The 27,563-nt window shown below is 48.6% G+C and overlaps 1 protein-coding gene across 9 annotated transcripts in view; it reads left to right on the top strand.

Annotated features, from left to right (window-relative positions):
• DISP1 (dispatched RND transporter family member 1) overlaps positions 1-26,652 on the top strand; it is a 117,512-nt gene extending 90,860 nt beyond the window's left edge. For 6 of the 9 annotated variants that reach the window (XM_029934949.1, XM_029934950.1, XM_029934948.1 and 3 more), the window contains 6 exons: positions 6,646-6,675; positions 12,533-12,656; positions 13,605-13,732; positions 14,217-14,314; positions 16,647-16,744; positions 23,144-26,652. In XM_029934949.1, the coding sequence (XP_029790809.1) occupies positions 6,646-6,675; positions 12,533-12,656; positions 13,605-13,732; positions 14,217-14,314; positions 16,647-16,744; positions 23,144-26,629 (3,964 nt within the window). In that variant the 3' untranslated portion in view covers positions 26,630-26,652. Of the gene's footprint in view, positions 1-4,316; positions 4,388-6,645; positions 6,676-12,532; positions 12,657-13,604; positions 13,733-14,216; positions 14,331-16,646; positions 16,745-23,143 lie in introns of those variants that run through there. The other 3 variants (XM_029934953.1, XM_029934955.1, XM_029934956.1) reach the window with 2 other exon arrangements.
• Positions 26,653-27,563: the final 911 nt, after the last annotated feature.

Here is a 27,563-nt window from a genome sequence, read left to right as displayed (position 1 = left end):
GCAGGTGCCATTTGCATCTTATAACGTGAACCGGAAAGGCCTGCAGTGCTTGTGACTTATAGGGCACTTTTCTCCTGTGAGTCGTTTTAAATGAGGTTTGACGGCATCTGAAGAGAGCTGGGGGTGAATGGTGGGGGTGCCTTTCCTCTTTCGGGTAAATGCTTTAGGTTTACAGAAACCTGCCCCCCATGTCAGCTTGTTTGTAGCTCTTTCTCATTTCTCACAAACACTGGGAAATTGAAGGTCTCACTCGGGATCGTCAGCCAGTGGATTTCCATGCCCACATTTACCTCATGTCTTTCTACCACCAGCTTCCCTACTTTCCTGTTGGCAATTTCCTCATACTCAAATATTATTTAAAATATGCTCTGGAAAACAGTGTGGAGATTCCTCAAAAAATTAAGAATAGAACTACCCTATGACCCAGCAATAGCACTACTAGGAATGTACCCAAGGGATAGAGGAGTGCTGATTCATAGGGGGACATGTACCCCAATGTTCATAGCAGCACTTTTGACAATAGCCAAATCAAGGAAAGAGCTTCAATGTCCATCCACTGATGAATGGATGGAGAAGATGTAGTTTCTGTATACAGTGGAATGCTACTTGGCAATGAGAAAGAATGAAATCTGGCCATTTGTAGCAACATGGATGGAACTGGAGGTAGTTATTCTACATGAAATAAGTCAGTCAGAGAAAGACAGATACCATATGTTTTCACTCATATGTAATCTTGAGAAACTTTACAGAAGACCATGGGAGAAGGGAAGGGGAAAAATATCTACAGAGAGGGAGGGAGGCAAACCACAAGAGACTCTTAAATACAGGGAACAAGCTGAGGGTTGATGGAGGGGGGGGTGGGGGAAGAGGACAAAATGGGTGATGGGCATTGGGGAGGGCACTTGTTGGGATGAGCATTGGGTGTCATATGTAAGCAACGATTCACGGGAATTTACCTCCAAAACCAAGAGCACACTGTATACACTGTATGTTAGCCAACTTGACAACAAATTATATATAAGAAAAAAAAGAAAAAATACCATAAATGTCTTCTTTAACATTTATAAAGTGCTTGCTGTTTGTTAGATGTTCTGTAAACGTGAGTCCTCCACAGCCGGCCCTTTCCTGCACCTGCCTGGTTTATTCTGTACTTTGTGTCGTGGGTAGGGCTCCTCAGTGACAGGAGCCCCACCCATGGGACAACACATACTTGGTTGATGTCCAGTGAGCCTTCAGGAAGTGCTTCACCCAGGCAGCTGTGGGCATTACCCTCCAGATCTCCTGGCGCAGACCTTGCACATCAGCTCTGGTGCATGAAAGATGGACTGAAGGCTTGTCTCCAGGCCATCACCCATGTGTCCCCATGATGATTCGTGGAAAAGCATGATGAGGAGGAACGGTTTCATTCTCGTTGGAAAGCTTCTAAGATTGCTCATCAGAGTGTGGGTTCTCCCTGACATATTGGCGCTGACGGCGCTGAACTGAAGAGTTACTATTTGCACACCGCCCTTTTACAAAAAGGCACAATCCAGGGGGACTATTGAGACAAAATGTGCTACTTTAAAGAGCACTTTCTTACTGAAATTTGGTGACTGCTTTGAAGCAGAAAGTAGATTTCAGCTCAGTCAGTTAAGCATCCGACTTCAGCTCAGGTCATGATCTCACAGTTCATGGGTTCAAGCCCCACGTTGGGCTCTGTGCTGACAGCTAGCTCAGAGCCTGGAGCCTGTCTTCAGATTCTGTGTCTCCCTCTCTCTCTGACCCTCCCCTTCTCACTCTGTCTCTCGCTCTCTCTCAAAAATAAATTAAAAACATTTAAAAAACAAAGGATTTTAATTGCTCAGAAATATGCAAAGCCATATAAGTGTTAACTAGACTTCTGGTGATCATTTTTGATGTATACAAATACTGAGTCATTAGGTTGTGCTCCTGAAATTAACATGTCAGTTATACCTCAGTTAAAAAAAAAAAAAAGGAATGGAACAGAATGGAAAGCCAAGAAATAAACCCAGGCTTGTCGGGTCCATTTCCAACAGAGGGTGCAAGAGTATACAATGGGGAAAAGAGTCTCTTCAACAAATCACATTGGGAAAACTGGACCATTATCTTACACCATATGCAAAAGTAAGCTCAAAATGGATTAAAGACCTAAAAGTAAGACCTGAAGCCATAAAAATCCTGAAGAACCCATTAGAAGTAAACTCTTTGACATCTGCCTTAGCAACACTTTTCTAGATATGTCTCCTGAGGCAAGGGAAATAAAAGTAAAAATAAACTATTAGGATTACACCAAAATTAAAAAAATCTTTTTTTTTTTTTTTTTGCCACCCCTCCCCATAAAAAAGTGTTTCCTCAGCAAAGGAAACTGTCAACAAAATGACAAGGCAACTTACTGAATGGGAGAAAATATTCACAAATGTGACATCTGATAAAGGGTTAGTGTCCGAAATATATGAAGAACTTATACAAGCTCAATACCAAGAAAATCCTGAGTAATTCCGTTAAAAAAGGGGCAGAAGATACGAACAGATATTTCTTCAAAGAAGACATCCAGATGCCAACAGACACATGAAAAGATGCTCAACATCACTGACCATCAGGGAAATACAAATCAGAGCTACAGTGAGATACCATCTTATACCTGTCAGAATGGCCAAAAACAACACAAGAAACCACAGATGTTGGCGAGGATGTGGAGAAAAGGGGACCTTCAAGCACTGTTGGTGGGAATGCAAACTGGTGCAGCCACTGTGGAAAACAGTATGGAGGTTCCTCAAAAAGTTAAAAATAGAACTACCCTACGACGCAGTAATCACACTCCTGGGTATTTACGCAAAGCAAATGAAAACACTAATTTAAAGAATGTGTGGACCCCCGTGTTTATGGCAGGGAGATCTACAGTAGCCAGGATCTGGAAGCAGCCCAAGTGTCCAATGACAGATAAGTGGATAAAGAAGTGGTAGTGGGGCATCTGCCTGGCTCAGTCAGAGAAAGACAGATACCATATGTTTTCACTCATATGTAATCTTGAGATTTTTTAATTTTTAAATAATCTCTACACTGAACATGGGGCTTGAACTCACAACCCTGAGATTGAGAGTCACATATGCTTCCAACTGAGCCAGCCAGGTGTCCCCAACATGTGACTCTTGACCTTGGGCTAATGTATTCAGGCCCCACATTGGGTGTGGTGATTACTTAAAAATAAATTAAAAAAATACTACAATTTAAAACAATAATTTAAAAAAAGATGTGGTATGTATGCATGCGTGTGTGTGCACTTGGCTATAAAAAGGTGAGATCTTGCCACTTACAATAACATGCATGGACTAGAGGATAGTATGCTCAGTGAAGTAAATCAGACAGAGAAAGACAAATGCTGTATGGTTTCGTGGACTCGAAAACACAAAACAGACAAAAGCAGAAACAGATCCATCGAACCAGAGAACAATGTGGTTAGCGGATGGGAGCCTTGCCCCGTAGTAATGTCACTGTCCCCCAGTGTGTGTGGAAACACTTTGTCCCGAGGGAGAAGGAAAGACCCCAGCTAGCCCTCTGGCAATTGTGCACAGCCCCAGTGCATCCCTGGGACCGTGTCACCGAGCAAATGCAACCTGCCTTGGGGTTTTACTCAGTTGAAAAAGGCTGAAACCCTAACCAAAGAACAGGCAGATGTATTTTGTCTGGTTTGGGGCATGTATTTTGACCATATGTTAATAACAGGTGAATGAACTTTGGAGAAAGACTTCACTCTGTAGAAGAGATTAGATTTGTTTTTTTACTAGTTGTTACTTATCAACCCAAGGCTGAGTTTAGGTGAAAAATCATCCTGCAGGATCTGTTGGAGATTAAAAGCAGCCAATCAGAAAGATACCACAAGTGGAGTAAGGTTGCTCCTGACAGATAAGGAGGCCACAGCAGCCACAGCGCAGATCCGAGGGGTTTCAGCTCCGCCTATAGGTGTATTTCGGGCATTTCCAGCATTTTCTTTTTTAATGTTTTTAATTGATTTTTGAGAGACAGAGAGAGGGAGCGCGAGCAGGGGAGGGTCAGAGAGAGAGGGAGACACAGAATTCGAAGCAGGTTCCAGGCTCTGAGCTAGCTGTCAGCACAGAGCCCGACCTGGGGCCCGAACCCATGAACCTCGAGATCATGACCTGAGCAGAAGTCGGATGCTTAACCGACTGAGTCACTCAGGCTCCTCCGGGTGTTTCCGACATCTGATTGTCGAGTCCGCTAGTATAGAAGCTTCAGAGGGATTTCATGGCTTCCCAGGAGGTTACTTGGTAGTAACTCCAGGTTTTCTTTTTCAACAGGTGTGACAGTATCCACTTACTTTCCCAAAGTTAACATAAAATGAAGTCTTTATTCAGGCAAAAAGAATGTGGTGAGTCTGGTTGTTTCTGCCCCTAAGGAATAAACTAGTCATAGATCTGTGAATTTATCTGTTTAAAACAAAGTTAGTGGGCTGAGTAGGAGGAGAGAGAATATCTACGTTTGTTAACAACCCACGATAAAATATTTCTTGCAGCTGCACCCGGTTGTGGCTCTGAGGTCACTTAAGACCTGAAGACACAAAGTCTGTTTGGTTCTCATGGAAATTTAGGAGATGCTTTTGACAACTTGAGACCTAAAAACGGGGTGAAACATTAAGGTTTTGAGTACAAGTTAAGCGATTGGCTCCTTTGTCCAGCACCTCGCTCTCCTGGTCTGTCTAAATTTTCTTACCGAGTTCATGAGTACCTCCATCACTGGTGTTCAGGTCACATTCTTTAAAGACCAGTGGGTGGATGTGGGGACGGATACACGGCCTGTGAAGGCACAGGAAATCCCCAACTCGTATACTCTAAATGGATCATTTGTATAGTCCGGGGATTATATCTCACTAAAACTTACATTGAAATATATATGGGGGCGGCTGGGTGGCTCAGTCTTACGTTAAGCATCCAACTTCAGCTCAGGTCATGATCTCACAGCTGTCTCCCTCCTTCTCTGTCCCTCCCCCACTCACGCTCTGTCTCTCAAAAATGAATAAATGTTTTTAAAAAGTATTACAAAGAAACCCATTATCATGGAGATTCCGTTTCTTATGCAGTCTCCAGTGCTCCTCCTGATACTTGGTGTTACATGTTAACATGGCATTTTTTATGAAAAGTCATTCTAGTTTCCAAAACAACAATTTGATGAAGTGAGTAAATCTGTCTCATGTGCAGCCTGACTGAAGATACAGGGCTGTCATGTCTGCCTCTGCAGCCAGTGCACCTGTCCTGTGCTGTTTGGTGAGACACACAGAGTCAGGAAGGGGGTCCAGCTGTGCGCCGTCATACAGTCAGGAAAGGGAGGGTCTCAGGAACCCCACTGTGAGAAGCACTGAGCTCCGGATGGTGCAACAGGACCGGTGGGTTTTGTTGGCTCCCCGAATGTTGGTTGAGTGCGCGCCATGTGCCAGGAGCCAGGAAGAACTTAAATGTGGGAGGCTAAAGCACCCAGAGGTTGAGACCAAGTCCGAGTTGGGGCTCTCCAGACACCTGGTCCACGCGTCGGGGCAGGGAGTCGTGCCGGAGGCTGAGACGGAAGAGTCCACAGGCGCCGAGCAGACTGGGGTTGTATGCAAGGACGCTGAAAGATGGAGGGGCCACTCCTGTCTTGAGGAGGGAAGAGAGCGGTTCTGGTATGAGAAGCTGTCAGTGTTTTGTTAGGAAAGGTGTCAGAGCCGGCCCCCGGCAGCCGCATGGGCCCAGGAGCTCCCAGGGTGTCTGGCCGCAGGTTCAGACAATGCGCTCCGTGACGCTGACCCCTAAGAGGGATGCGGAGCATCCGGGCTCTGGCTGGCAGCCGCTGGGTCATCCTCCCTGCGGTCCCCACAGCAGCCAGAACAAGGAGAGTGCTACAGCGCACCTTTATTCTGATGCCTTGTCTCTTTTGTTTCCTTTTGTAGTTTATTGTCAAGTTGGTTTCCATATAACACCCAGTGCTCATCCCAACAAGTGCCCTCCTCCATGTCCGTTACCCCTTTCCCCTCTCCCCCACCCCCATCAACCCTCAGTCTGTTCTCAGTACTTAAGAGTCTCTTATGGTTTGCCTCCCTCCGTCTCCGTAACTATATTTCCCCTTCCCCTCCCCCATGGTCCTCTGTTAAGTATAGAAAAAGCACAAATACAAAATCTAACAGCGTACCTAGAGGAACTAGAAGGGGAGCAGCAAAAGCACCCCAAACCCAGCAGAAGAAGAGAAATAATAAAAATTGGGGCAGAAATAAACAATATAGAATCCAAAAAAACAGTTGAACAGATCAATGAAAACAAGAGTTGGGTTTTTGAAAAAGTAAACAAAATTGATAAACCTCTAGCCAGGCTTCTCAAAAGAGAGAGCACCCAAATAAACAAAACCACAAATGAAAATGGGTTTATTACAACCAGTCCCTCAGAAACCCAAGCAATTATCAGGGAATACCATGAAAAATTATATGCCAACAAACTGGAAACCTAGAAGAAACGGACAAATTTCTAAACAAACACACACAACCAAAATTCAAATGGGAAGAGACAGAAAATCTGAACAGACCGAGAACTAGTAAAGAACTTGAATCAGTGATCAAAAATCTGATGCCTTGTTTCTGACCATTTTTCCTTTGCTTTTTTTCAGACCATGCAAACCTTTCAAGTTACCAAAAAGGTAAAGTAATCTGATCATCTTATTAAGTAATAAAGTTATTGCATGCTTTCCCTGCAGTATTTCCTTCATGTTTTGCTGCTGAATCAGCCTCCCTCATTCATATTTTTAATGAAGGAAAAGTATTTTTCCCCTGAGCTGGCAGCTCAAGCAGACTTCTCTCTCTCAAACTGGTGTTGATCTTGAGGCCTAGAATCTGTTGGTGGCTCATCCTTCCTGGTCTTACTTGTTGTGGAGAAAGACTTTGTTCTGCCCTGACCTGGGCTTGTGTTGCTTGATTTCAGATGGGTGTTCCGTGTTTTCTTCTAAAAACGTTGGCACCTATTAAAATAGACGTGGTATTTTACGCGGAAATTTTGAAGATTTATCTTTTCAGTAGAAAACAACATTTTAATTTTTTTTAATGTTTTATTTATTTTTGAGACAGAGAGAGCATAAGCAGGGGAGGGGCAGAGAGAGAGAGGGAGACACAGAATCTGAAGCAGGATCCAGGCTCTGAGCTGTCAGCCAGCACAGAGCCCAATGTGGGGCTCGAACCCACGAACGTGAGATCATGACCTGAGCCAAAGTCAGAGTCTTAGCCGACTGAGCCACCCAGGTACCCCAAAAAGCAACATTTTAGATGGAACAGTGTTTCTGAGTAGAAGCAGAGCATGGTCTCCTCGGCGATGTGCCTCCTGGGGTGGGTCCAGATGTCCCACGGCTGTACCACGGACACCAGGAGTCTCTGAAACCACAGGAGCTAAGGCCCTGACAGCTGGAGCCCAGTCAGGAGCCAGATCTTCTCTTTCAAGTGTAATTACAACATGAATTTTAACTAGGAAATTCCCTTTCCACTTAAAAATTGTCTTTTAAAATTGTGGTAAAATATACATGGCATAAAGTCTACCATTTTAACCATGTGCACGTGCACAGCTTTCTCGCATTGGCTTCACGTTGCGCAGCTGAGGCCACAGCCATCTCCAGAACTACTTCCGTCCTGCACGGCAGACACTTGGTCCCCACCGAACAGTCCTCCCCACCCGCCCTCCCCTACCTCTCTAGTCTCCATCTCTGTGATCCAGACCAGCCGACCCCTCCTGGCGTGGAGTCACACAGCTTGTCCTGCTGGGACTGGCTAATCTCAAGGTGACGCCCTTCAGCTTCGTAGGTGTGCTCATGGGTGTCAGAATTTCCCTCCCTTTTAAGGCCAAGTGATATGTGAACGTACTTTTTTTTAACCCTTTTTGCAAACAGAATTATAGCAGAAGATCAAGGAAAGAGTTTATATAAGTAAATATGACATGTCAGGAGAATGAATGTCCAGTTTTCCACAAATAATAGACCCCTTTCTAAGGACTAAGACTTTTGTATTTTGAAAAGATTCATGTGTATTTTTTCTCTTATTAGGCTGGTATTTTGAAAAGTCCTAATTTTTTCCGTTCAGCATATACACATACAGAAACAACTTCTTCCGAAAAGCCTTTCCTGGTTCCCTTCCCCACAGTAGCAGGACGTCATCTCTGTTGATGACAAAACACTCATCTGTATCCCTCTAAAAACATGTATTTCTTTACCTGGTTTTGTAAGTATTTGTCAAGTTGTCTGAATTTGGGTATCAGGTTCCAAGTTCCTTAAGGGCAAGATTCGTGTCTGCCGTATTTATTCCCAGATGCCTGTGCCCTTGATCTGTGATGCTCCCTGTGCATTGTCTTTATTTCTTCCCAACAGAGAATGAGTTCTGTGTCCTCCTTGGTTTTGGGAAATTTCTCAAGCTCCTGTCATTCTTCCCACTAAACTGATAGCTGATGCTACTGGAAAAGTTATGATTAAAAATATTTAGATCCTGGAGCACCAGAGTGGCTCAGTCAGTTGGGAGTCCGACTTCAGCTCAGATCATGATCTCAGCTCGTGGGTGTGAGCCCCGCGTCGGGCTCTGTGCTGACAGCTCGGAATCTGGAGCCTGCTTCAGATGCTGTGTCTCCCTCTCTCTGCCCCTTCCCCCACTCATGCTGTTTCTCTGTCTCAATAGTAAATAAACATAAAAATTTTAAAAATATATTTTGATTGTAACCCCAAGGACAAGAGGAATATGGAGCCATTATTAAGGAAACTAGAAGAGAAGAAACCAAGGAAAAAGAGATTTTCCAGAAGAAAGGGGTAACTGCTGAGCTCAGGGAGGCTGAGGACCCGGACTAGTTCGTAGTTTCAGCAGGTTCAGAAGAGCCATGGGACCAAAGCCGGGCTTCAAGGAACTGACAGTTGGGAGTTCCATCTGGGGGAGGCCTGGGTCCAGGGCTCGCAGGCTCTCTGCTCAGCGGGAAAGGGAGAAAGAAGAGACTGTTCCCAGAGAGGCAGGCAGGGGCAGAGGAGAGCCTCTTCGTGAGCTGGGAGAGAAAACTGCCCTGTGGAGGCCCCGTTGTGGGAGGACAGGCCCCTGCAGTGTCGCCAGGGCAAAAGTTACCTTGTGAGGCACGTCGTTCATTTGTTTGGACAGATTGGAAATACCCGATCTTCCCCGGAGACACTTACAGTACGGTGGCCGAGGTCCCGGGGCGCCGTGAGGTTACTCATGAAAACCGGAGGGCGGCATGTCCACTCAGAGCACGGCTCAGCCACAAACACGTGTAGGTTCCCCTGCCCTTTCGTGTCCCTCTCCCGTCCTGTAGAAGCGATGAGTGTCTTCTGACTCTCAGCCCTCCCAGGCATGGTGCCCGGGCATCACTGGGACCTCACGTGGGGGCCTGCTTGGCGGCAGGACAGACGCGGATGGCGTGTGCAGCCTTGCTGGGGTGTGTGTGCAGAGCCACAGAATTCAGGCAGACACGAGACGCGATCCTGTGCCATGCAGGAGGACGCTCTGTAATAGAACCAGGGATCTGTCTTCTCCTGAGCACACAGCTCCCTCCTTGGAAACATACCGCACAGATACTTTATTCCCTTAAGTAGTTAGAACATAGACCTTGAACCCAGGTTCACCAGCAGTACAATTGGTGGAGAATGTAGCAGTGACATTTGTAGGCCATATTTAATTTCCTTTCCTGCTCCAATTTCCCTGCATTATTAGGTGTTTATCTTAACATTACAACCATCATGTGGGTTTCCTACTGTACGTGAGCCTTTGTCTCCCGGGAGCTTCTCACAGCCCCTCGGCCTCCAGCACCGACCGCAGGGATGGCACAAGTGCCCCGGCACTAGCATGGGATTGCAGAGAAATGCTCATCTGAGTCTGATTCACCCCCGAAGAGTCGGGGCTTCCCCCCAACGAGGCTTGCGGGTGCCGTGCAGTGTCCACACAGTCAGCCACATACCTGGGGTGGGGTGGTGCTGCGGGACCCAAACCAAAGGGAAGAAAAGTAGTTACTGAGGAGGGTTCTAAGGCAGTGCATGTGTGTGCAGATTGTTCAACATCACAGAACAAAAAGTCGTTATGTGGGCAAATTAATCCACGGTGTGAGCACCAAGCACTTGGGTGCCCACAGCCTGCATTGCGAGCGTGTTTGCAGGTGAGAATGAACAACTCCACTTAAAGTGTAGTGAGTAGCCTAAGCCCGGGTCGTCCTCATTTCCCAGGGCTGATATTTTAAAGGTCTGAAGCCATGAACAGAAGGTCTCAAATGTGCTGTTGACAAAGGACTTTATTGCTTCAAACCCAGTTCTGAAGACCTGAGTTTGCGTTTGGTGGAGCAGGACATAAATGAGAGGGCTTCAGCACTGGGCGAGCTCTCGAATGGTGTTTCTGCTTGAACAGCCGCAGTCAGCACCTGTGATTTATGTGTTTTCATTACATTCAGAATGTATCTTCAGATCTGTTTTTAAAAGGTCATTCCATCTTATCCAGCATAATTTTTCTTTAGCGAGTTTTTAAATTTAGAATTGGCAGGCTCATGAATAATGTTCAGACTCAGAGATATGTGGACCTGTGCGGTTTTGCATCATGAAATTAACTGTTCCTGTGGCTTGGGAATTTAATTTAAAATGCGAATTTGGGGGCACCTGGGTGGCTCAGTCAGTTTAGTGGCTGACTTCGTCTCAGGTCATGATCTCACAGTTCCTGAGTTTTAGCCCTGCATCAGGCTCTTGACAGCTCAGAGCCTGGAACCTGCTTCAGATTCTGTGTCTCCCTCTCTCTGACCCTCCCCTGCTCATGCTCTGTTTCTCTCTGTCTCAATAAAAAAAATAAATAAATAAAAAATAAAAAAATAAAAAAACTTAAAAATAAAATTCGTATTTGGGGGAGCGTACACTTCTGACAAGTAGACTAATCCCTTGTGTTTGAAGCAAGAGGTGATACCATAGTGGTTAGGAGGCCTGCCTGGAACCAGACTGTGGGGGCTCCTATTTGTGACCTTTTTATGAGATGTCAGTGACACATGACAGTATATTAGTTTCAGGTGCACAACATAATGACCTAATATTTGTATACATTGTGCAGTGATGACAACAGTCTGTCTAGTTGGTACCTGCCACCACACGGAGTGGCAGGGTTCTCTTTTCCCATGGTGACATCTAAGATGGGCTCTGCAAGCAGCTCCCAGACACCCGTGCAGCATCCTGACTGCGGCCCTGGTGCTGCACTGCACCCCAGGGCCGACATGCTTCATAGCTGGGCTAGTGTCGTGACCCTGACAGTTGTTTAGCTTGTCGGTGCCTCACTGCGTCTCATAGAGCTGAAGGATCAAGTGTGGCGCTTCATCCCCAGGGCAGTATCGTAGCTGGGCTAGTGTCGTGACCCTGGCAGTTGTTTAGCTTGTCCATGTCTCACTGCGTCTCATAGAGCTAGCTGAAGAATCAAGTGCGACGCTGCAGGTGAAGCCTGAGAATGTCCAGTACTCCTGGTAAGTGAGGTGACCTTGAAGAACGCAGCACTGAGAAGTGCCCGGGGCAGTGCTCCCTTAAAGCATAATCCTGTTGTAGCTTAACTTCCTTGGTAAAATGTCATTTAAAGTCATCTTCCCAGAAGGCCAGATCCATGGAGTTGACTGATGGGAATGTGAACATTAGCAGCCTTTTCGTGGAGACAGACAGCATCTTCTTTCAGAGTGACATTTAGCGTCATGAAACCACTAGTCTGATTTTGAAGGAAAAATCCACAAATACCTGAGTAAGGAGCCAGAAATAGGCATCACCGCAGCCAAGTGAGCTAACATTGTTGAGGATTTGAGTTTATCTGTCCACAAGGGATATGCTTCTTTTTTCTCTAATAAAAATTCAAGAGACCTCAAGTTGGCAAGATATGCCTTGAATTCTAGAAAAATTCCATCCAGTCAACTTCTGTTGAGAACAGAGTTCACATCAGGATCTGCAGGTGTCAGGACGGGGAGGCCCAGCGTCCTGCAGAAGGGAGGGGCGCCTGGATGACACGGCTCCAGTGGTGGTTTGGTGACAGGAGGGGAGGCCGAGGCCAGGCTGCCACGGCTGCAAAGTGAAGAGAGGGGCGCGGGCCACGGTGTTGTTGCCGCAGTAAATGAGTGAAGAAAGTTCACATCTCCGCCCTCGTGGGACTCAGTCTGATACGTTAATCAGAGTTTTAGCCGGAAAGACATCGGCAGGTGTTGGGGGAGGATTGGGTTTGGTTATTCTTGAGAGCCATGAGCCTGTTTGTAGGCTGAGCTCTTTTCCAAGAGCTGACAGAGCACCAGATGGAGAAAGGGAGTCACTGGAGGAGGTGTGGGGCTGGGTCCTTGGCTCCATGCGCCTCCCTCCCACACGGGAGTGTGGACCATGGATGCTCTCCCCCAGGAGCAGAGGGACATGTGAAGTGTCTTCCCTCCTGTGTCTGGTCCTGATAAACTCCTGGACCAGGTCTGAAATAGGAGGATCACACATTCTGCTCTCTTGCTGCTCCTAACTGACCTCTTGTGTCCTCTCTACTCCACAGTTATGCATCCCTGATCGCTGACTGGCCCGTCGTGGTCCTGGGCATGTGCACCGCGTTCATTGTTGTCTGTGCCCTGGTCGGGGTGTTAGTGCCCGAGCTGCCTGACTTCTCCGATCCACTGCTGGTAAGCAAAACTCGGCCACTCAAGCTTCTTTTGCCCAAAATTATCTCAGGACATTCAGTATTTTACTGCATATTACGTTATGTAATGTATGTCCTGTTTCTTTAAAAACCTTCTCAAGCCATCAGTAGGGCTGCAGCTCTCCTTCTGAAGAGTAAACTTGTGCCATCGTGGTTTCAAGCTCTTAGAAGGTCAAGGAACTTGCTCTCCATTACAGACCTGGAAATTTTGGTTCTTGGCTCCCACATTTAAGCTAAAAAGCAATAAAATGGAGAGTCTGCATTCTATACAAGTGTATTTGTGAAATCTTTAGGACTGAATGTCCTTCTTTTCCCCCGAAAGAGATGGAGGAACTTAAGTGTTACTAAGAGCAGAGTCTGTTTTTTTAATAGCAAATTTACAGGAGCAGCGCAGAAGACAGACCACATTAAAAACATGTACTTGCATGTAGGACAACTCAGTTAGAAAAGTATAGTGGATGGATGGAATCTACCGTATGATAAAAATGCTACAAACACTGTTTAGTTGCCACCAATAAGAAATTTACTTGTTTTAAAAAAATCCAAATGAGAGCAGAATCTGTTTTTAAGTAAATGGTCCTGTAAAACACTAATGTGCATGACATAATCTGATGTGACCGTAAATTTTCATAACATCGGAGTCTTTGCTGAAACACTTAGATGTGAACTGGAGAGAGAACCTTCAAACAGAGGCTTTCCTCGTAGCCGAGATGGCTGACGCAGCAGAGAGCCAACCAGACCGCCTTGTCGTGGCCCACGGTGGCTGCTGTCAGGGCAGGCCACTTTGTTCGGTGCCATTGGCCACGGGGCAGCTGTGGAGAGTGCTTGGGGAGCACCTGCACATCTGTGGGCGTGGCTCCCAAGCTCCTAGAACTACACTGAGCCCGAAATGTGAGGTCCACTAATGGGACTTTGTGGTATTTTGTCTCAGGGTTTTGAACCACGAGGGACTACAATAGGCCAGAGACTGGTCACATGGAATAACATGGTGAAAAACACAGGATACAAAGCAACATTAGCAAATTACCCTTTTAAGTATGCAGATGAACAAGCCAAAAGGTAATTATTAACTTTTACACAAAACATTGCTTAACGAATTCCACTTTTAAGCAGTGCCTGAGCAAAATGGTCAAATGCAAGTGTGTGGCCCCAAATCTTTGCTACTGGATTTGTTTGCATTCTCATTGTCTTGTAGGATTTCATTGCATTAGAGTGGAAAGTGAGGGTTTGGGCTTTTTTCTTTTATAGGAGTGAGAAAATGAACGTTGGTTGCTTATATTAATCCTCCTAATTTTAAGTGCTATGTAGGCCGTAACTGGGGATACGCCGTTACCAGTGTGCATATTGGCCTTGAAATAGCTAGTCCTTTATTTTTAAGTTACTACTGCTTTGTGGTTGGCATTCATAGTTTAGTTTCAGGCAAACAGCACAATTGGACAAGCCCTCCATCTGCTGTCACGCGGCATTGTGCCAGCGTGGTTGACCGCCTTCCCCGTGGGGTCGCCAGCACATCACTGCAGCTCACGTTGTCCTTCCGTTTCAGCCATCGGGACGACAGGTGGTCTGATGATCACTATGAACGAGAGAAAAGAGAGGTTGACTGGAACTTCCACAAGGACAGCTTTTTCTGCGACGTTCCGAGTGAGTTGCTGTGCAGGTGAACAGCCCCTCGGGCCTCCTGGTGCTCAAGACGAGTGTGGTTAAACTGAGACGGGGAGGAGGACGTGCCGGCGCCGAGGCCGGCGTTGGTGGGACCAGTAGTCTTCCTGCTCGGGGCCAGCCAACCACTAAGCTGAATTTATTCATCTATGGCAAAAATTAGTAAGAGATTATTGAATTCAGTTCAGTTTCACGGAAGATAAAACCTCTAATAAAATTCTTGACCTTGCCCCAAACTTCAAGTCATCTTAAATTTCTGTTATTGAAAAAATATTTTCAGTCAAGTAGTAAGGTAATAAGTACATTTTTTTTAACATGTATTTATTTTTGAGAGACAGAACGTGAACTGGGAGGGGCTGAGAGAGAGACACAGAATCTGAAGCAGGCTCCAGGCTCTGAGCTAGCTGTCAGCACAGAGCCTGATGCGGGGCTCGAATGCATGAACTGTGAAATCATGACCTGAGCCAAAGTCAGACGCTCAACTGACTGAGCCACCCAGGTACCCCAATAAGTACATATTTTGGGATTGAACCCTGAATTGATCTCTGTCATCAGAGATACATTTCTGAGCCTTGTGTCATGCAGAAAGCATCTATCGACAGTTTCTCTGCACCTTGTTAGGCACTGGAGACAGAAGGACATGCAGAGTACAGCCCCGAGGGGCCGGCCCATCACGTGAGTGGTGGCAGGCTGCAGATGTGTCAGTGTCATAGAGACTTGCCACTTAGCCGCACAGACTGTGGCCTTGAAGAAATTTAAGACCTTCCCTGAGGTCAGTAGTCCAGAATTTAATGTAGAATCGCCAGGTGTCCGCACGCGGGCAGAACATTCACTAACCACATCTGGCCCGAGCGAGGGGCCGGCCTGGAGGAGCCCGGTCAGCCCTGGAGAGCACGCGTGAGCACAGCTATGCCTCCTCCTCCAGCGAATCCTGACACCAAAGCTCTTTGGAATTCGGCTTTTTGTAATTGTTGAGAATCCCCCTTAAATGTCTATTTTCCTGTCTTGTTAGAAAACTCGAGGGCCTCACTGATCTTGTCCAACCTGAGGGTCTGTACTTTGGAAGCTACTTCAGTAACCGAGAGATGGAAAGAAGATAGGGAGACTTTTGTCCTGGTTCCAGGGAAGAACACGTGTGTTATTTTCTGTGTCTTGTTAGAAAAGCTGAAGTCTGGTCCACTGAGTGTTCTGGCTGGTTTCTCTCTCTCAGGTGGTGCTACATATTTCTGATTAACCAGGACAGACATTAGCAAACTTGTGAAGTGGCCCCCCCGTGTGAGCAGCCCACACACACTACACTTGAGCCCCCAGTACGGCTCCACCTGGAGGAAAGCCAGCGGGCTCCCTAGAGGAGGCATTTATTTCCAGGGGCTTACTTTGCTCTTTAAAACCAATCAACATAAGATAATGGCCATTTGATTAAGAGTTTACTAAAGAAAACTTCATAAAATCATGAATAAAAGCCTGTGTAGTAAAGCTTTATCGATAATTTGCAGATTGGTTTCCTTTTTTAGCACAGTTACGCATTTTAGATAATGTAAAGTGAATCCACTCTGTTTTATCGAGTGAAGTTCTAATGACTGAGGAGGCAGAAACAGGACCTACCAAGCAGCTGTTTTTCTTTTACTTCTCGAAACTAGGAGAGACGTGCTTACCCTCAGGAGCCCAGGCTCAGAGAAGCTGTTCGTCCAGAGAGCTGGGAGCCAGGGCCGCGCTCCGTCAGTCTGTCCTGCAGCCGGACTATTCAGAAGCACACTCTGTTATAGTGAGGTTTTCCCAGTGTTTATTCTAGGCTCTGGTGTAGCAGAGTGGCCACGGCCCCAGCCAGAAGGCAGTGCACATCTGCGCCCCTGGGCAGCCTGCGGTACTCTGGGCGGCTCTTAGCGCTCTTAAGTTGGTCCCTTGGCATCTCTTGCAGCCACAGAGAACACTTGGTCTTGATGCTCAGTGCAGCCGTCCTGGACTTTGTACACCGTTACGGTGACGTGTTTCGAAATTAAGAGGGAGGCATGCAGCGGATTCCATGCTGAGAGTTCTTACAGATCACTCTTCTTAATCATTCTTTGATCGGAAATAGGTTTGTTATGACTCTTAACAATTGTTAAGATCTAGTAAGTAGACAAAGGCTTTGAACCAAAATAATGTTACAGCATTGTTTGCTTTTTTTTTTTTTTACATTTTTCTCCTGGAAAATGAGGGAAGGATCCTCTGCTGTTAATGACGTGTTTTCCATTTGAGCTGTTCCTGAAAACTGAGTCTGATGAAATAAATGAACAATTATAAACCTTTTTCTTTTCTTTCTTCATGTCACCAGGTGACCGATACTCCAGAGTAGTGTTTACAGCAGCTGGAGGGGGGACGCTGTGGAACTTACCCGCAATTAAATCCATGTGCAGTGTAGACAACTCAAGGGTATGTAAGCAAAACTGAGATCTGTTTCAAACAAACAAGGTTATATTTTTGCAAGTCCTGTCCCTGCTGACGTGGTGACCGCTGGAATGAAAGTGTTCCTGGTGCCTGAACCCTGGGGACCAACTGCCAGAGGCCGGCCCCCCACCTTCTTACTCCCCCAGACCCAGACGCCTCTGCGCCCCTGTGTTCTTCAATAAAGAACTCTTTCTTTTCCTACCCCTGTTCTCTGTCCACAGTCCTTTGTTTTAATTTCGCAGCATGTCCCCTTTCCATGGTCATGTCGGGTCTTTCCTAAGCCACTTCTGATGTTTCCTCAGGTCAGCGGCCCAACCAGGCAGCAGACTGCCTGCCTCCCTGGCAACCATGGGTCTGTGGGGCAGATCAGGGCACAGGCTGGGGAAGGGGACACCGAGGCACACCTAAGTGTGTGAGTGCTGAGCGCCCCAGTCCAGGTAGCCCCAGACAACACAAGATGCCCTCTGCTCTTCGTGTCGGGAGCCGGCAGACGTCACCCCAGAGCACGTCACGTCGGGCTCCGGGCTCAGCTCTGTGTGCTCAGAGGCAGAGTCTTTGAGGAGAGACTGCTGTCAGGGTCACTGGTACACTTCTCCCAGTAGGTGACCAGGCAGGGAAGGAGCTCAGTGCTCTCCTAGCATCACTCTTAATGCCTAAAGCCCCTGGTTCCCTGGAAATCTGATTACCAGCCCTCCTAAGAGCAAGCCCGACACCCCAGCTCCCTGGCCACGGGGCTTCTCGGCAAAGCAGACAGGGGTCTGGGGGGCCACAGGGCCAGCGCTCACCGTGCTGATGCGTGTACCTTCCAGGAACTGAGTGGCTTGTCTAGGTCACCTCTGGGCCCCGCGACTCTCCTCCTTCTGAACGATTGTGTGTCCCCTGCTGGCCAGGCCATCAGGGGAGTCTTCTGTCTGTCAGCTCCAGCAGACCAAAGTCACAAGCCACCTATAAACAAACCGAAGTGTCTTTAGTCAGCAGTCGGTTTTTGTCTGCCTTATTTTCTTCTCTTCTACAGCTATCAGTTCATTATTTGGAAGCTGAACGAGTTACAGCCCTTCCCGTGCAGAGAGTTACCTCTCAAGGAGTAAACGCACACAGCCCTATTTAACATGCATGAGACTTCCCGCCCGGCGCCTTCCCTCGGCTCCTTTTTCACACATGGTTGTGCGGTAACCACACTCACAGGAGAACAGTGCGGTGACTTCACAGTTTCTGGCCCTTGTTTTCCTGCCTTTGCTGTTGACCTTTAACCTTCCTTCCCCGAAGACTCCGAAGAGACTGAATTCACACAGCTGATTCATAGCTGGGGTTTGTTGAGTTTTGTTGAATTTGTCAGGATGTGTTCCACACACTGGACTATTTCATTAAGTCTCTGTGATAGTGTCGTGAATTAAATCCCATTATTGGCCTATTTGTGGATGGAGAAAGTCCATGCAGATGCTAAGTGGCAGATGTGGATTTGAGCCCATCCTGATGTTAGTCAATGTTTCCTGGCGTGCATCACGCTGTAGAAGACCACCGCCCCCTCTTCTGTTTTGTCTTGCGTTCCCATATAGGCCCTTTCCCACCGAAGTGACCCTCACAGAGCCCTCATGACCTTTTGTGACAAGAGCAACAGCTGATCCCGTGAGTACAGCTGGGCTCTGAATGGGCCCAGAGGCCCGTGGGCAGTGCTGTGCCCCACTGGAGCAGATGCTGTCCCATGTACCTGTGGATGTGTACCAGATGCTGCCAGATGATAGACACCAGCAGGGACAGGCAGCTCACAAAAAGGCCAATGTGGCAGAATTAAAGGGAAAGGAATGGTGTGATCCTCATGCAGTGGTGGGTGCCCACAGTCCTCCTCACTTACCTCCTCCCTCCCTGGCAGCCAGAGCAAAACGGAATCCGCAGTTGGTGACAAAAGTCATGAAGATAGGGCAACAAACATGTTTTGGAAGACGTTCCACTTCCCCTCATACTAATATGGGGAGTACCATCCCCATGGCTTTCATAGAAGTGTGGCGTCCTGCACAAAGTCCTTAGTTACCAGTGTGCTTATGGGACATACAGTATTGAATCGGAGACCCAGCTGTGTCTTAGGCTGGCAGCAGAGAATGTTCCAGCAAAAGCAATTTCTACAAGGGATTAAAGCAATAAAATCTAAGTATGTGGCTTCCCAATGGTTTGGCGTGATGCATTTGCAAAGTTTAGACTATTAAAGGAGCAATCTGCTCTCTTGTCTATTTCCCTGTGTGTACTCATAATCAGGACCAGATGGCCATGAGTTCAAGTTTGTGATTCCTGCAAGAATGTGGCACGCATGTAGTCTTCTAAAATTTGAGGAGCTGACCCAAGACGTGCATCTGCATGAAGGCTCAAGCCAGTGACAGATCCACAGCAACACATGAGAAAATAGGGGGCCAGGGCCCCAGAATTCTACCTGGTAGGGCAGGTTGTAAGTTTCCTTGTTAAATGCTGCTTTTACCCGTTGCACACACAGCCTCTGCAGTGAGTGCAGAACCATACACCTTGCTCGCAGAGATCACGTATTCCCGGACATCCTATGTGATGACTCAGCCTGCAGATGACTGCTGTTCCCTTGCCGGGTCTCCCAGGTCAGGACCCTTTGCAGAGCGTTACTTGTCCTGGTGGTGGTTCGCACAAACTGTGTGCACAGGCTACTTGGCAGCCTGCCCCCTCTCCTCCCCTCGCACCCAGCTCTTGTACTCAAGCAGCCACCAAGGTGATGGGACCCGCACCACGTGGTACCGAGCAAGAGGGCTCAACTGCAGGTGCGACGACCAGAAAATGGCCAGCGATCAGGGCAAAGTATCAGTGAGGCCACATGTGTCCCTTGTCACCTGCCTGTGTTTGCAGCACACTGAGCTCAAACCCAGTTTCCACTTAAATTATGTGCCCCTTATGCTCAGATTCCGATGGGCTTTGGTTTCCAGAGCGAATCGTCCAGTTTCCGATGCTGTTGTCTACACACCAACAGATGCGCATGTCCTCAGAGGACTCCCCAGATTTTCATTACTATTCTTGCCTTGATGCCCCGAGGGACACACTGGCAGATGGCCATTAGCAGCCAGTGTTTCTCAGATCCTGACTCTGCTGGAAACCCTGTACCCTGATTCTTAGTCTTTGCCCATCATGGAAGTTAGTGCTCAAGCAACCAGATTGTCAAAAGATGTGGGACTTTGTGCCTAACTCCATTTACTGGGTACGTTTTGTGGACACACAAGCCCCTGTAGATGCACGGACTCAGGAAATATGCTTCCTAGTGCTTGTTTTACAGAGGACAGCAGGTCCCTGCCGTGTCAGGTCTCCCTGGGTCTCCTGGGTTTTTAGTACCACATGGTAGGAGAGTGGATGAGACCCCATCCTGAGGGTGTATTCATGATCATCATTCTTTGCTCAGCCTTTTAAAACGTCTCCAGCCTCGCCAGTAGCTTTACAAGTTAAGGCATCATTGCAAACTCTGCTGGTTTCCTCTTTTTCTCTCTTCTCTTGCTTCCTCCCATTCTAAGTCAGCCTCACCCCTGCTGCTGTCTAGCAATGGACGTGTGCACAGACCTGTTATACACAGAAGCAAAATGACTCCCTGAAGTGTCCCTTTTCTGACTGACCAGAACAGAAAGGGCCACCTTAAGTAACAAGAAATTACTTTTACTAACCGTTCTTCTTTTGAGAACTTAAAAGATTTTGAAGTCATTCCTATGATGAATCTCTTTCCTGAAAACCTGCCTTCTGCGTGAGGATTGCCTCCTTGCAATCTCTTCAAGCCCCACAGTATCGTAAACACCTGTGAATCTCACCGTTCCCGTCATGAACAACCAAGCCCTTCAGACTTAGATGCCCCCTCTGCAGGTTCACACAGACCCTTACACATATAAGCTGCTTCCCATGGTCTTTATTTCTCTGCCTCACTGTGCGCAACTCAAGGGCAAGGACCACTTTCCCTTATTCTTCATTCTCAATAAATACTGTTCTTCTTTTGAGTGGCTGAGTGGGTAGGTAGATGGGTAGATGGATAGATGATGGTGGTGAGTGGATGGATGGGTGGACATGGATGGCAGGGTGGATGGATGGATGGATGGATGGATGGGTCGGTGGGTGGGTAGGTAGATAGGTGGACATACAGATGGGTGGATGGGTAGGTGGGTGGGCAGATGGGTAGATGGATAGGCATATGGACGGGTGGGTAGATGGATGGATGTACGGATAGGAGCATATGGCTTTACTCCCTGAAAGCCTAAACATTCTCTTGGGCTCCAACCCTTTAGATTCAGGTTGCTGGTATTCAACTTGGGGTAAAGAGTATCAGTCACAACATCTTTTCTCTGCCCTTTCTAACTGTCAGGGTCCTCGGAAACTGCTTGGAAGGTTGTACATCAGCTAACATCACCTTTGGATTTGAGGGCTGATTTCGAAGGCCTCCACTGGCATGTGTTTTAATAACAGCCATCAAAATACGACCGTTTTCAGTCTGCATTTATCTGGTCTAACTTTGTAATCTCTGGTCACACACACACACACACACATACACACACACACAAACTTTGCTATTACTTGAGAAGGTTATTGAAGGTTATTTCTCTCCTAGTTTTAGCTGGCAACCCTATTTCCTTTCTCTGGCATGTGGTTATTTCAACACATACAAGTATATTCTTCTCAGCTGACGGTGGGCTTTGTAATGGATGCATTTTCCTCCGTCTGAAACTGTCAGGCATCAGGGCTATATTACCTTTCTCCTGAGTCACCAGGCCAACTCCAGGGGCTGGTGTGATACTTATCCATGGGACAAAACTGGTTATCTGCCGTAAAAACCAGAGAGCACTATCCCAGGGTTTCCCCTGAGTTAGTGCATGTGAATGTTTTTACCTACAAAGAATTAAATACTAATTATACTGGTTTATAAAATGTCAAATAATTATTGCTCTTTAGAAATGAGCTTAAAATTTAAGCCTTTATTAAAATAAACATTATTTTAGAACACCTGAATCATAACCTTTGGGGCTCACTTTTTTTTACCCTCAACAGAGTAGCCCTTAAAAATTTTTTATTATGGAAATTTTCAAATGTGTGCAGCAGCAGACTGTTACAATGAGTCCCCAGAGCCGGTTGCCGGCTCTGAGGCTTGGGTTACCAGTGCAGTGTTGTTTCCTCTGCACCCGCCCTCCAGGACTGGTCCCGCTCAGGTGTCTGGACAGCCAGGGGCGTGGGAAGCCAGTTCTTGGGTGAGTCTAAGTTCCAAAGAAATGATCTGCGCCAAAGTTCCCTTTGCTTTGCGAAGATATTTCGGTGTATGATTGATTAAGTGTAATGGTGGAATGGTTTAATCCCAGTAGAGGAAACAGTCACACCCTTCTTGAACTTTGGAGTTTCCTCCCTGGAACAGCGTTTGGTAAATAGAGATGGGTGGGTCACCTTCCAAAGAGAAGTCTCTGGCAGGCCCAAGAGAAAGGGGGACATTTCCTAAACCCGCCCTCAGGGAAGAGGGGCCGCGCGCATAAGTTGCAGGTTTGTGCGGTGGTGAGATTGTGACCAGGTGTCACTGTGTTCCGGCAACGCCACGTCAGGCGCCAGAATAGTGTTTCGATTTGCTGTACTGGCAGCCGTAAGAAGGAAGGCCTGCCGCAGGGCAGTGTTCTGAGTGAGGCGCTCCCCACGCTAAATCCAGAACTGCCGCGGTGCTGATATGCAGCAGACTTCGCTTTATCAAAACCCCAGAGGGAGTTTTAGCCAACTTGAATAAGCCTGTGAGGATATGAAAGGAATAAACTCCTACTTCTTTGTCTTATTAACTGTACACATATATTTTAAAAATTAGAAATGTGGGATATTTTAATTTAGGAACATCGATCATGACATCACCGGGGTCACTTACGAGCTCGCTGACAATTTTCTGGGAAATATCCTCTTGGCTTCCAGCTAAGCTGGTTGAGGTCTAGCACCCTTGTCACCAAAAGTTTCATGCCGATGACCAGATATTTTAGGCAAAGCCACCAACTTGTCCCTCTATCAGTTGGACAACTGTTCTCTATTCTCTAAATTAATCCTGCCGATGTGTATACGTAAGCCTCGAGGCCCATCCTTTCTATTGCTTTTTAAAGAAACTCTGAAGGCCTGTTTCCTAAAAAAAAGGTGCAAACTTTGTCTCCTTAAAACCAAACCACCAGTGGTTTCACGCTGGCATGTCCGCACGCTGAGCCGTTTGCTGCCCGAGGGAAGTGCTCACCAGGCGCCCCACGGCGCGGGCTTTGGGGATGCCCGCCTGTGTCCTAGGAGGATGTCGCTAAGCCTGTACGACGCCCCTCGCCCCTCCAGCCCACCTTAACTCAGACCTTTGGGGGAAGCGGTTTTAAACGCCCGTCTCCGCGTATCTCTTCCTTCCTGCAGATCAGAGCCCATCCGCAGTTCGGGGACCTGTGCCAGAGGACCACGGCCGCGTCCTGCTGCCCCAGCTGGACCCTGGGGAACTACATTGCCATCCTCAACAACCGGTCATCCTGCCAGAAGATCATTGAACGAGACGTGGCTCACACCCTGAAGCTGCTGCGGGCCTGCGCCAAGCACTACCACAACGGCACACTGGGGCCCGACTGCTGGGACGCGGCGGCCAGGAGGAAGGGCCAGCTCAAGTGCACGGGTGTTCCCCGCAAGTGCACCAAGTACAATGCCGTGTACCAGATCCTGCACTACTTGGCGGACAAAGACTTCATGGCCCCAAAGGCCACCGACCCTGCTGCGCCCGCGTTGAAGTACAGCATGCTCTTCTCCCCCACGGAGAAAGGGGAGAGCATGATGGACATCTACCTGGATAACTTCGTGGACTGGAACGGCTCTGACGGCATCACCAGCGTCGCCGGGATTGAGTTTGGCATCAAGCACAGCCTGTTCCAGGACTACCTCCTGACGGACACTGCATACCCGGCCATCGCCGTCCTCCTGGTCCTGCTGGTCATGTGCGCCTACACACGGTCCCTGTTCATCACCCTGATGACCATGTTTGCCGTCATCAGCTCCCTGATTGTCTCCTATTTCCTCTACCGCGTGGTGTTCAACTTTGAGTTCTTCCCGTTCATGAACCTCACCGCGCTCGTCATCTTGGTCGGGATTGGTGCAGACGACGCGTTCGTCTTGTGTGACGTTTGGAGCTATGCCAAGTTCGACAAGCCCCATGCAGGGACGGCAGAGACGGTAGGCGTCACCCTGCAGCATGCAGCGCTGTCCATGTTCGTCACCAGCTTCACCACGGCTGCAGCCTTTTACGCCAACTACGTGAGCAACATCACGGCCATCCGGTGCTTCGGGGTGTATGCGGGCACTGCAGTCCTGGTGAACTACGTGCTGATGGTCACGTGGCTTCCGGCCGTTGTCGTCCTGCACGAGCGGTACCTCCTCAACATACTCAGCTGCTTCAGAAAGCCACAGCAGCAGGCCTACGTCAGCAAGAGTTGCTGGACGGCGGCTCGCCAGAAGTGCCACAGGCTGCTGTTTGCCATCTCAGAAGCGTCACGAATTTTCTTCGAGAAGGTGTTGCCGTGCGTGGTCATTAAGTTTCGCTACCTTTGGCTGTTCTGGTTCCTGGCCCTGACCGTGGGCGGGGCCTACATTGTGTGCGTGAACCCCAAGATGAAACTCCCCTCCCTGGAGCTGAATGAGTTCCAGCTCTTCAGGGCCTCGCACCCCTTTGAGCGCTATGATGCCGAGTACAAAAAGCTCTTCATGTTTGAGCGTGTGCAGCGTGGGGAGGAGCTGCACATGCCCATCACGGTGGTCTGGGGTGTGTCCCCAGAGGACAACGGTGACCCCCTGAACCCCAAGAGCAAAGGGAAGCTGGCCCTGGATGGCAGCTTTAACATCGCAAGTCCTGCATCCCAGGTGTGGATCTTGCACTTCTGTCAGAAACTGAGAAACCAGACTTTCTTTCGCCAGACAGATGAGCAGGACTTCACGAGCTGCTTCATCGAGACATTCAAGCAGTGGATGGAGAACCAGGACTGTGACGAGCCGGCTCTGTACCTGTGCTGCAGGCGCTGGAGCTTCCCCTACAAGCAGGAGATCTTTGAGCTGTGCATCAAGAGAGCCATCATGGAGCTGGAGAGGAGCACGGGCTACCACCTGGATAGCAAGACCCCAGGCCCGAGGTTCGACATCAACGACACCATCAGGGCCGTCGTGCTCGAGTTCCAGAGCACCTACCTCTTCACGCTGGCTTACGAGAAGATGCACCAGTTTTACAAGGAGGTGGACGCGTGGATCTCCAGGGAGCTGAGTTCGGCTCCCGAGGGCCTCAGCAATGGCTGGTTTGTCAGCAATCTGGAGTTCTACGACCTGCAGGACAGCCTCTCTGATGGCACCCTCATTGCCATGGGGCTCTCCGTGGCCGTGGCGTTCAGCGTGATGCTGCTCACCACCTGGAACGTCTTTATCAGCCTCTTTGCCATCATCTCCATCACGGGAACGATATTTGTCACCGTGGGCTCTCTCGTCTTGCTAGGCTGGGAGCTGAACGTCCTGGAGTCAGTGACCATCTCCGTGGCCGTCGGCCTGTCTGTGGACTTCGCCGTCCACTACGGGGTGGCTTACCGCCTGGCCCCAGATGCAGACCGAGAGGGGAAGGTGATCTTCTCCCTGAGTCGCATGGGCTCCGCAATGGCCATGGCTGCCCTGACCACCTTCGTGGCCGGGGCCATGATGATGCCATCCACGGTTCTGGCGTACACTCAGCTGGGCACCTTCATGATGCTCATCATGTGCGTCAGCTGGGCTTTCGCCACCTTCTTCTTCCAATGCCTGTGCCGCTGCCTTGGTCCACAGGGCACCTGCGGTCAGATTCCTTTACCCAGAAGACTCCAGTGTGGTGCCTTCTCCCACGCCGCGTCTACGAGCCCTGGTGACAAGGGACAGAGCAAAACACATACCATGAATGCTTATCATTTAGATCCCAGGGCCCCCAAATCCGAAATGGAGCATGAGTTTTATGAGTTAGAGCCTCTGGCATCCCACAGCTGCAGCGCCTCTGAGGAGACCCACATCTGCTCCGAATTTTTCAACAGCCACTTGAACTCAGGGATGCCGGCGTGTGCAGCATATAGCAGAGGCACCGGGAACGACAGCAGCAGTGCCTCGTTCCCTCCCCCTCTCGAGCAGCACGCCCTGTGCCCCTTCTCTCTGAATCAGAGATGTTCTTGCCCCAATGACTACAGACACCTGATGCCTGGCCCACACAACGGCCAGCAGGCAGGTGACGGCCTGTGTCCCTGGTGCGCTGCCCCCACAAGCAGCTTCGTGCACGTGCAGAAGGGCGCACCCCAGACCCCCGAAGGCTTTGTGTGTGCCATCCCGCACGTCCACCACTGCCCCTGTCTGCAGGGCAGAGTGAAGCCACTGGGACCGCAGAATCCTCTGCCCACGAGCTTTGTCCTCCACCCCATACAGCACATCCAGGCCCCAGAGAGGACCCGTGCACACAGTCTTACGAGCATGGAGCATGGTCCCCAGACCACGGGGCCATTGCCTTGTGTCTGCAGAGGCCCTGGGTCTCCACGAAAAGTAAATGGTGATCTTGAAAACAGCCACAGGGGACTCGCTAGGGACAGGGACGCCGGGCACATGGAGGACGGTGGAAGGGCCGGGAGCCAGGGCTCGGGTCCAGGGGGTCCGATGGACAAGACAGACAGGGACACAGGGCTGCACTTGTCACAGAACCTGGGACAGTCCGATCAGAACAAGCCACACTTGGTGTTTAATCGTCTAACGGGGGACACGCAGCCTGGATCCTGCCCAGAGGGCAACTCTGTGGACAGTGGGGCCAGTGTGCCCCCTGTGTTCACACACTCAGAACTTTCTGGTGAAAGTTTGTTAATAAAAACCCTCTAATAAATATAGTGTTAAATCCAGAACCAATGGCTCTCCGTTGTTCCTTTGACATGGAGGTAAAGTCTGTAAGTTTGGAAAGGGAGCCCAAAAATGCAGGAGCATTTCACTTTGTTAAAAATCATGGAATATTTTTTATCTTTTTTATGAGAAATGAACAAAGTCACATTTCTAATGAGCATTGTCAGATTATTGGATTTTATATTTTCAAACGGTGTGAAGTTGTCTTCTGCCTTTATATCTGCCTTTATACCCGTCCCAGTCTCTACCATCCCATAGCCGTGAGCCAGAGAGCGGGGGGAGGGGGGCCTCCCTGGCCACGAGGTTCACCCCATAGCCTGAATCTGGGGCATCTGGTGGCCCCACATAAGCCCTGATTTTATCAGAGCCACTTTGGCTGGGGTCCAGGAACTACACAGCAATGAGGCCTCATGCAAAAGTCACTTCCCCGGCATATGAAGGGCACATTCTGTCCATCTGCATGAGTAGGCTGTACATGAAGCCAATAACTCCTTTCTATCCAAATCGGGGTCTTGTCTACACTAGCCAAAACGTATGATTGTTCCCTTATTCCAGCTAATAACCCAGGGGGCGGGGCCATGCCCACGTCAGGCCTGATGTCAGGCCCGGAGAGCACATGATAGGGCGCATTTGATAGACGCGGGGGGGAGACGGACCACGGCCCCTCAAAGCTTTCGGGATGAGGGGCCTTCTCCCATGAAGTGCCCCCCGCAGCTGCCCCTGTGCCTCTCCCATCCTGCCTCTAGCTGGATCCTCTGAAGAGAGTGGGGGAAATGCCTTAAATACCGTGTTCTTTCTCAAAACTGTGTTGGTGGTTTTCTGAGAATCATATTCCAGTTGGCTCTGAATAGTGTGCTAGGGCCTGAAAAAGCTGTCAGGAATTGGAAGGGACCTTATGGCTCACTGGCTCCAGCTC

Source organism: Suricata suricatta, chromosome 3, assembly GCF_006229205.1.
Source record: "Suricata suricatta isolate VVHF042 chromosome 3, meerkat_22Aug2017_6uvM2_HiC, whole genome shotgun sequence".
NCBI classification, from domain to species: domain Eukaryota; kingdom Metazoa; phylum Chordata; class Mammalia; order Carnivora; family Herpestidae; genus Suricata; species Suricata suricatta.
The sequence above is the reverse complement of the archived record's forward strand: the minus strand, read 5'-3'. Positions and strand labels throughout refer to the sequence as shown.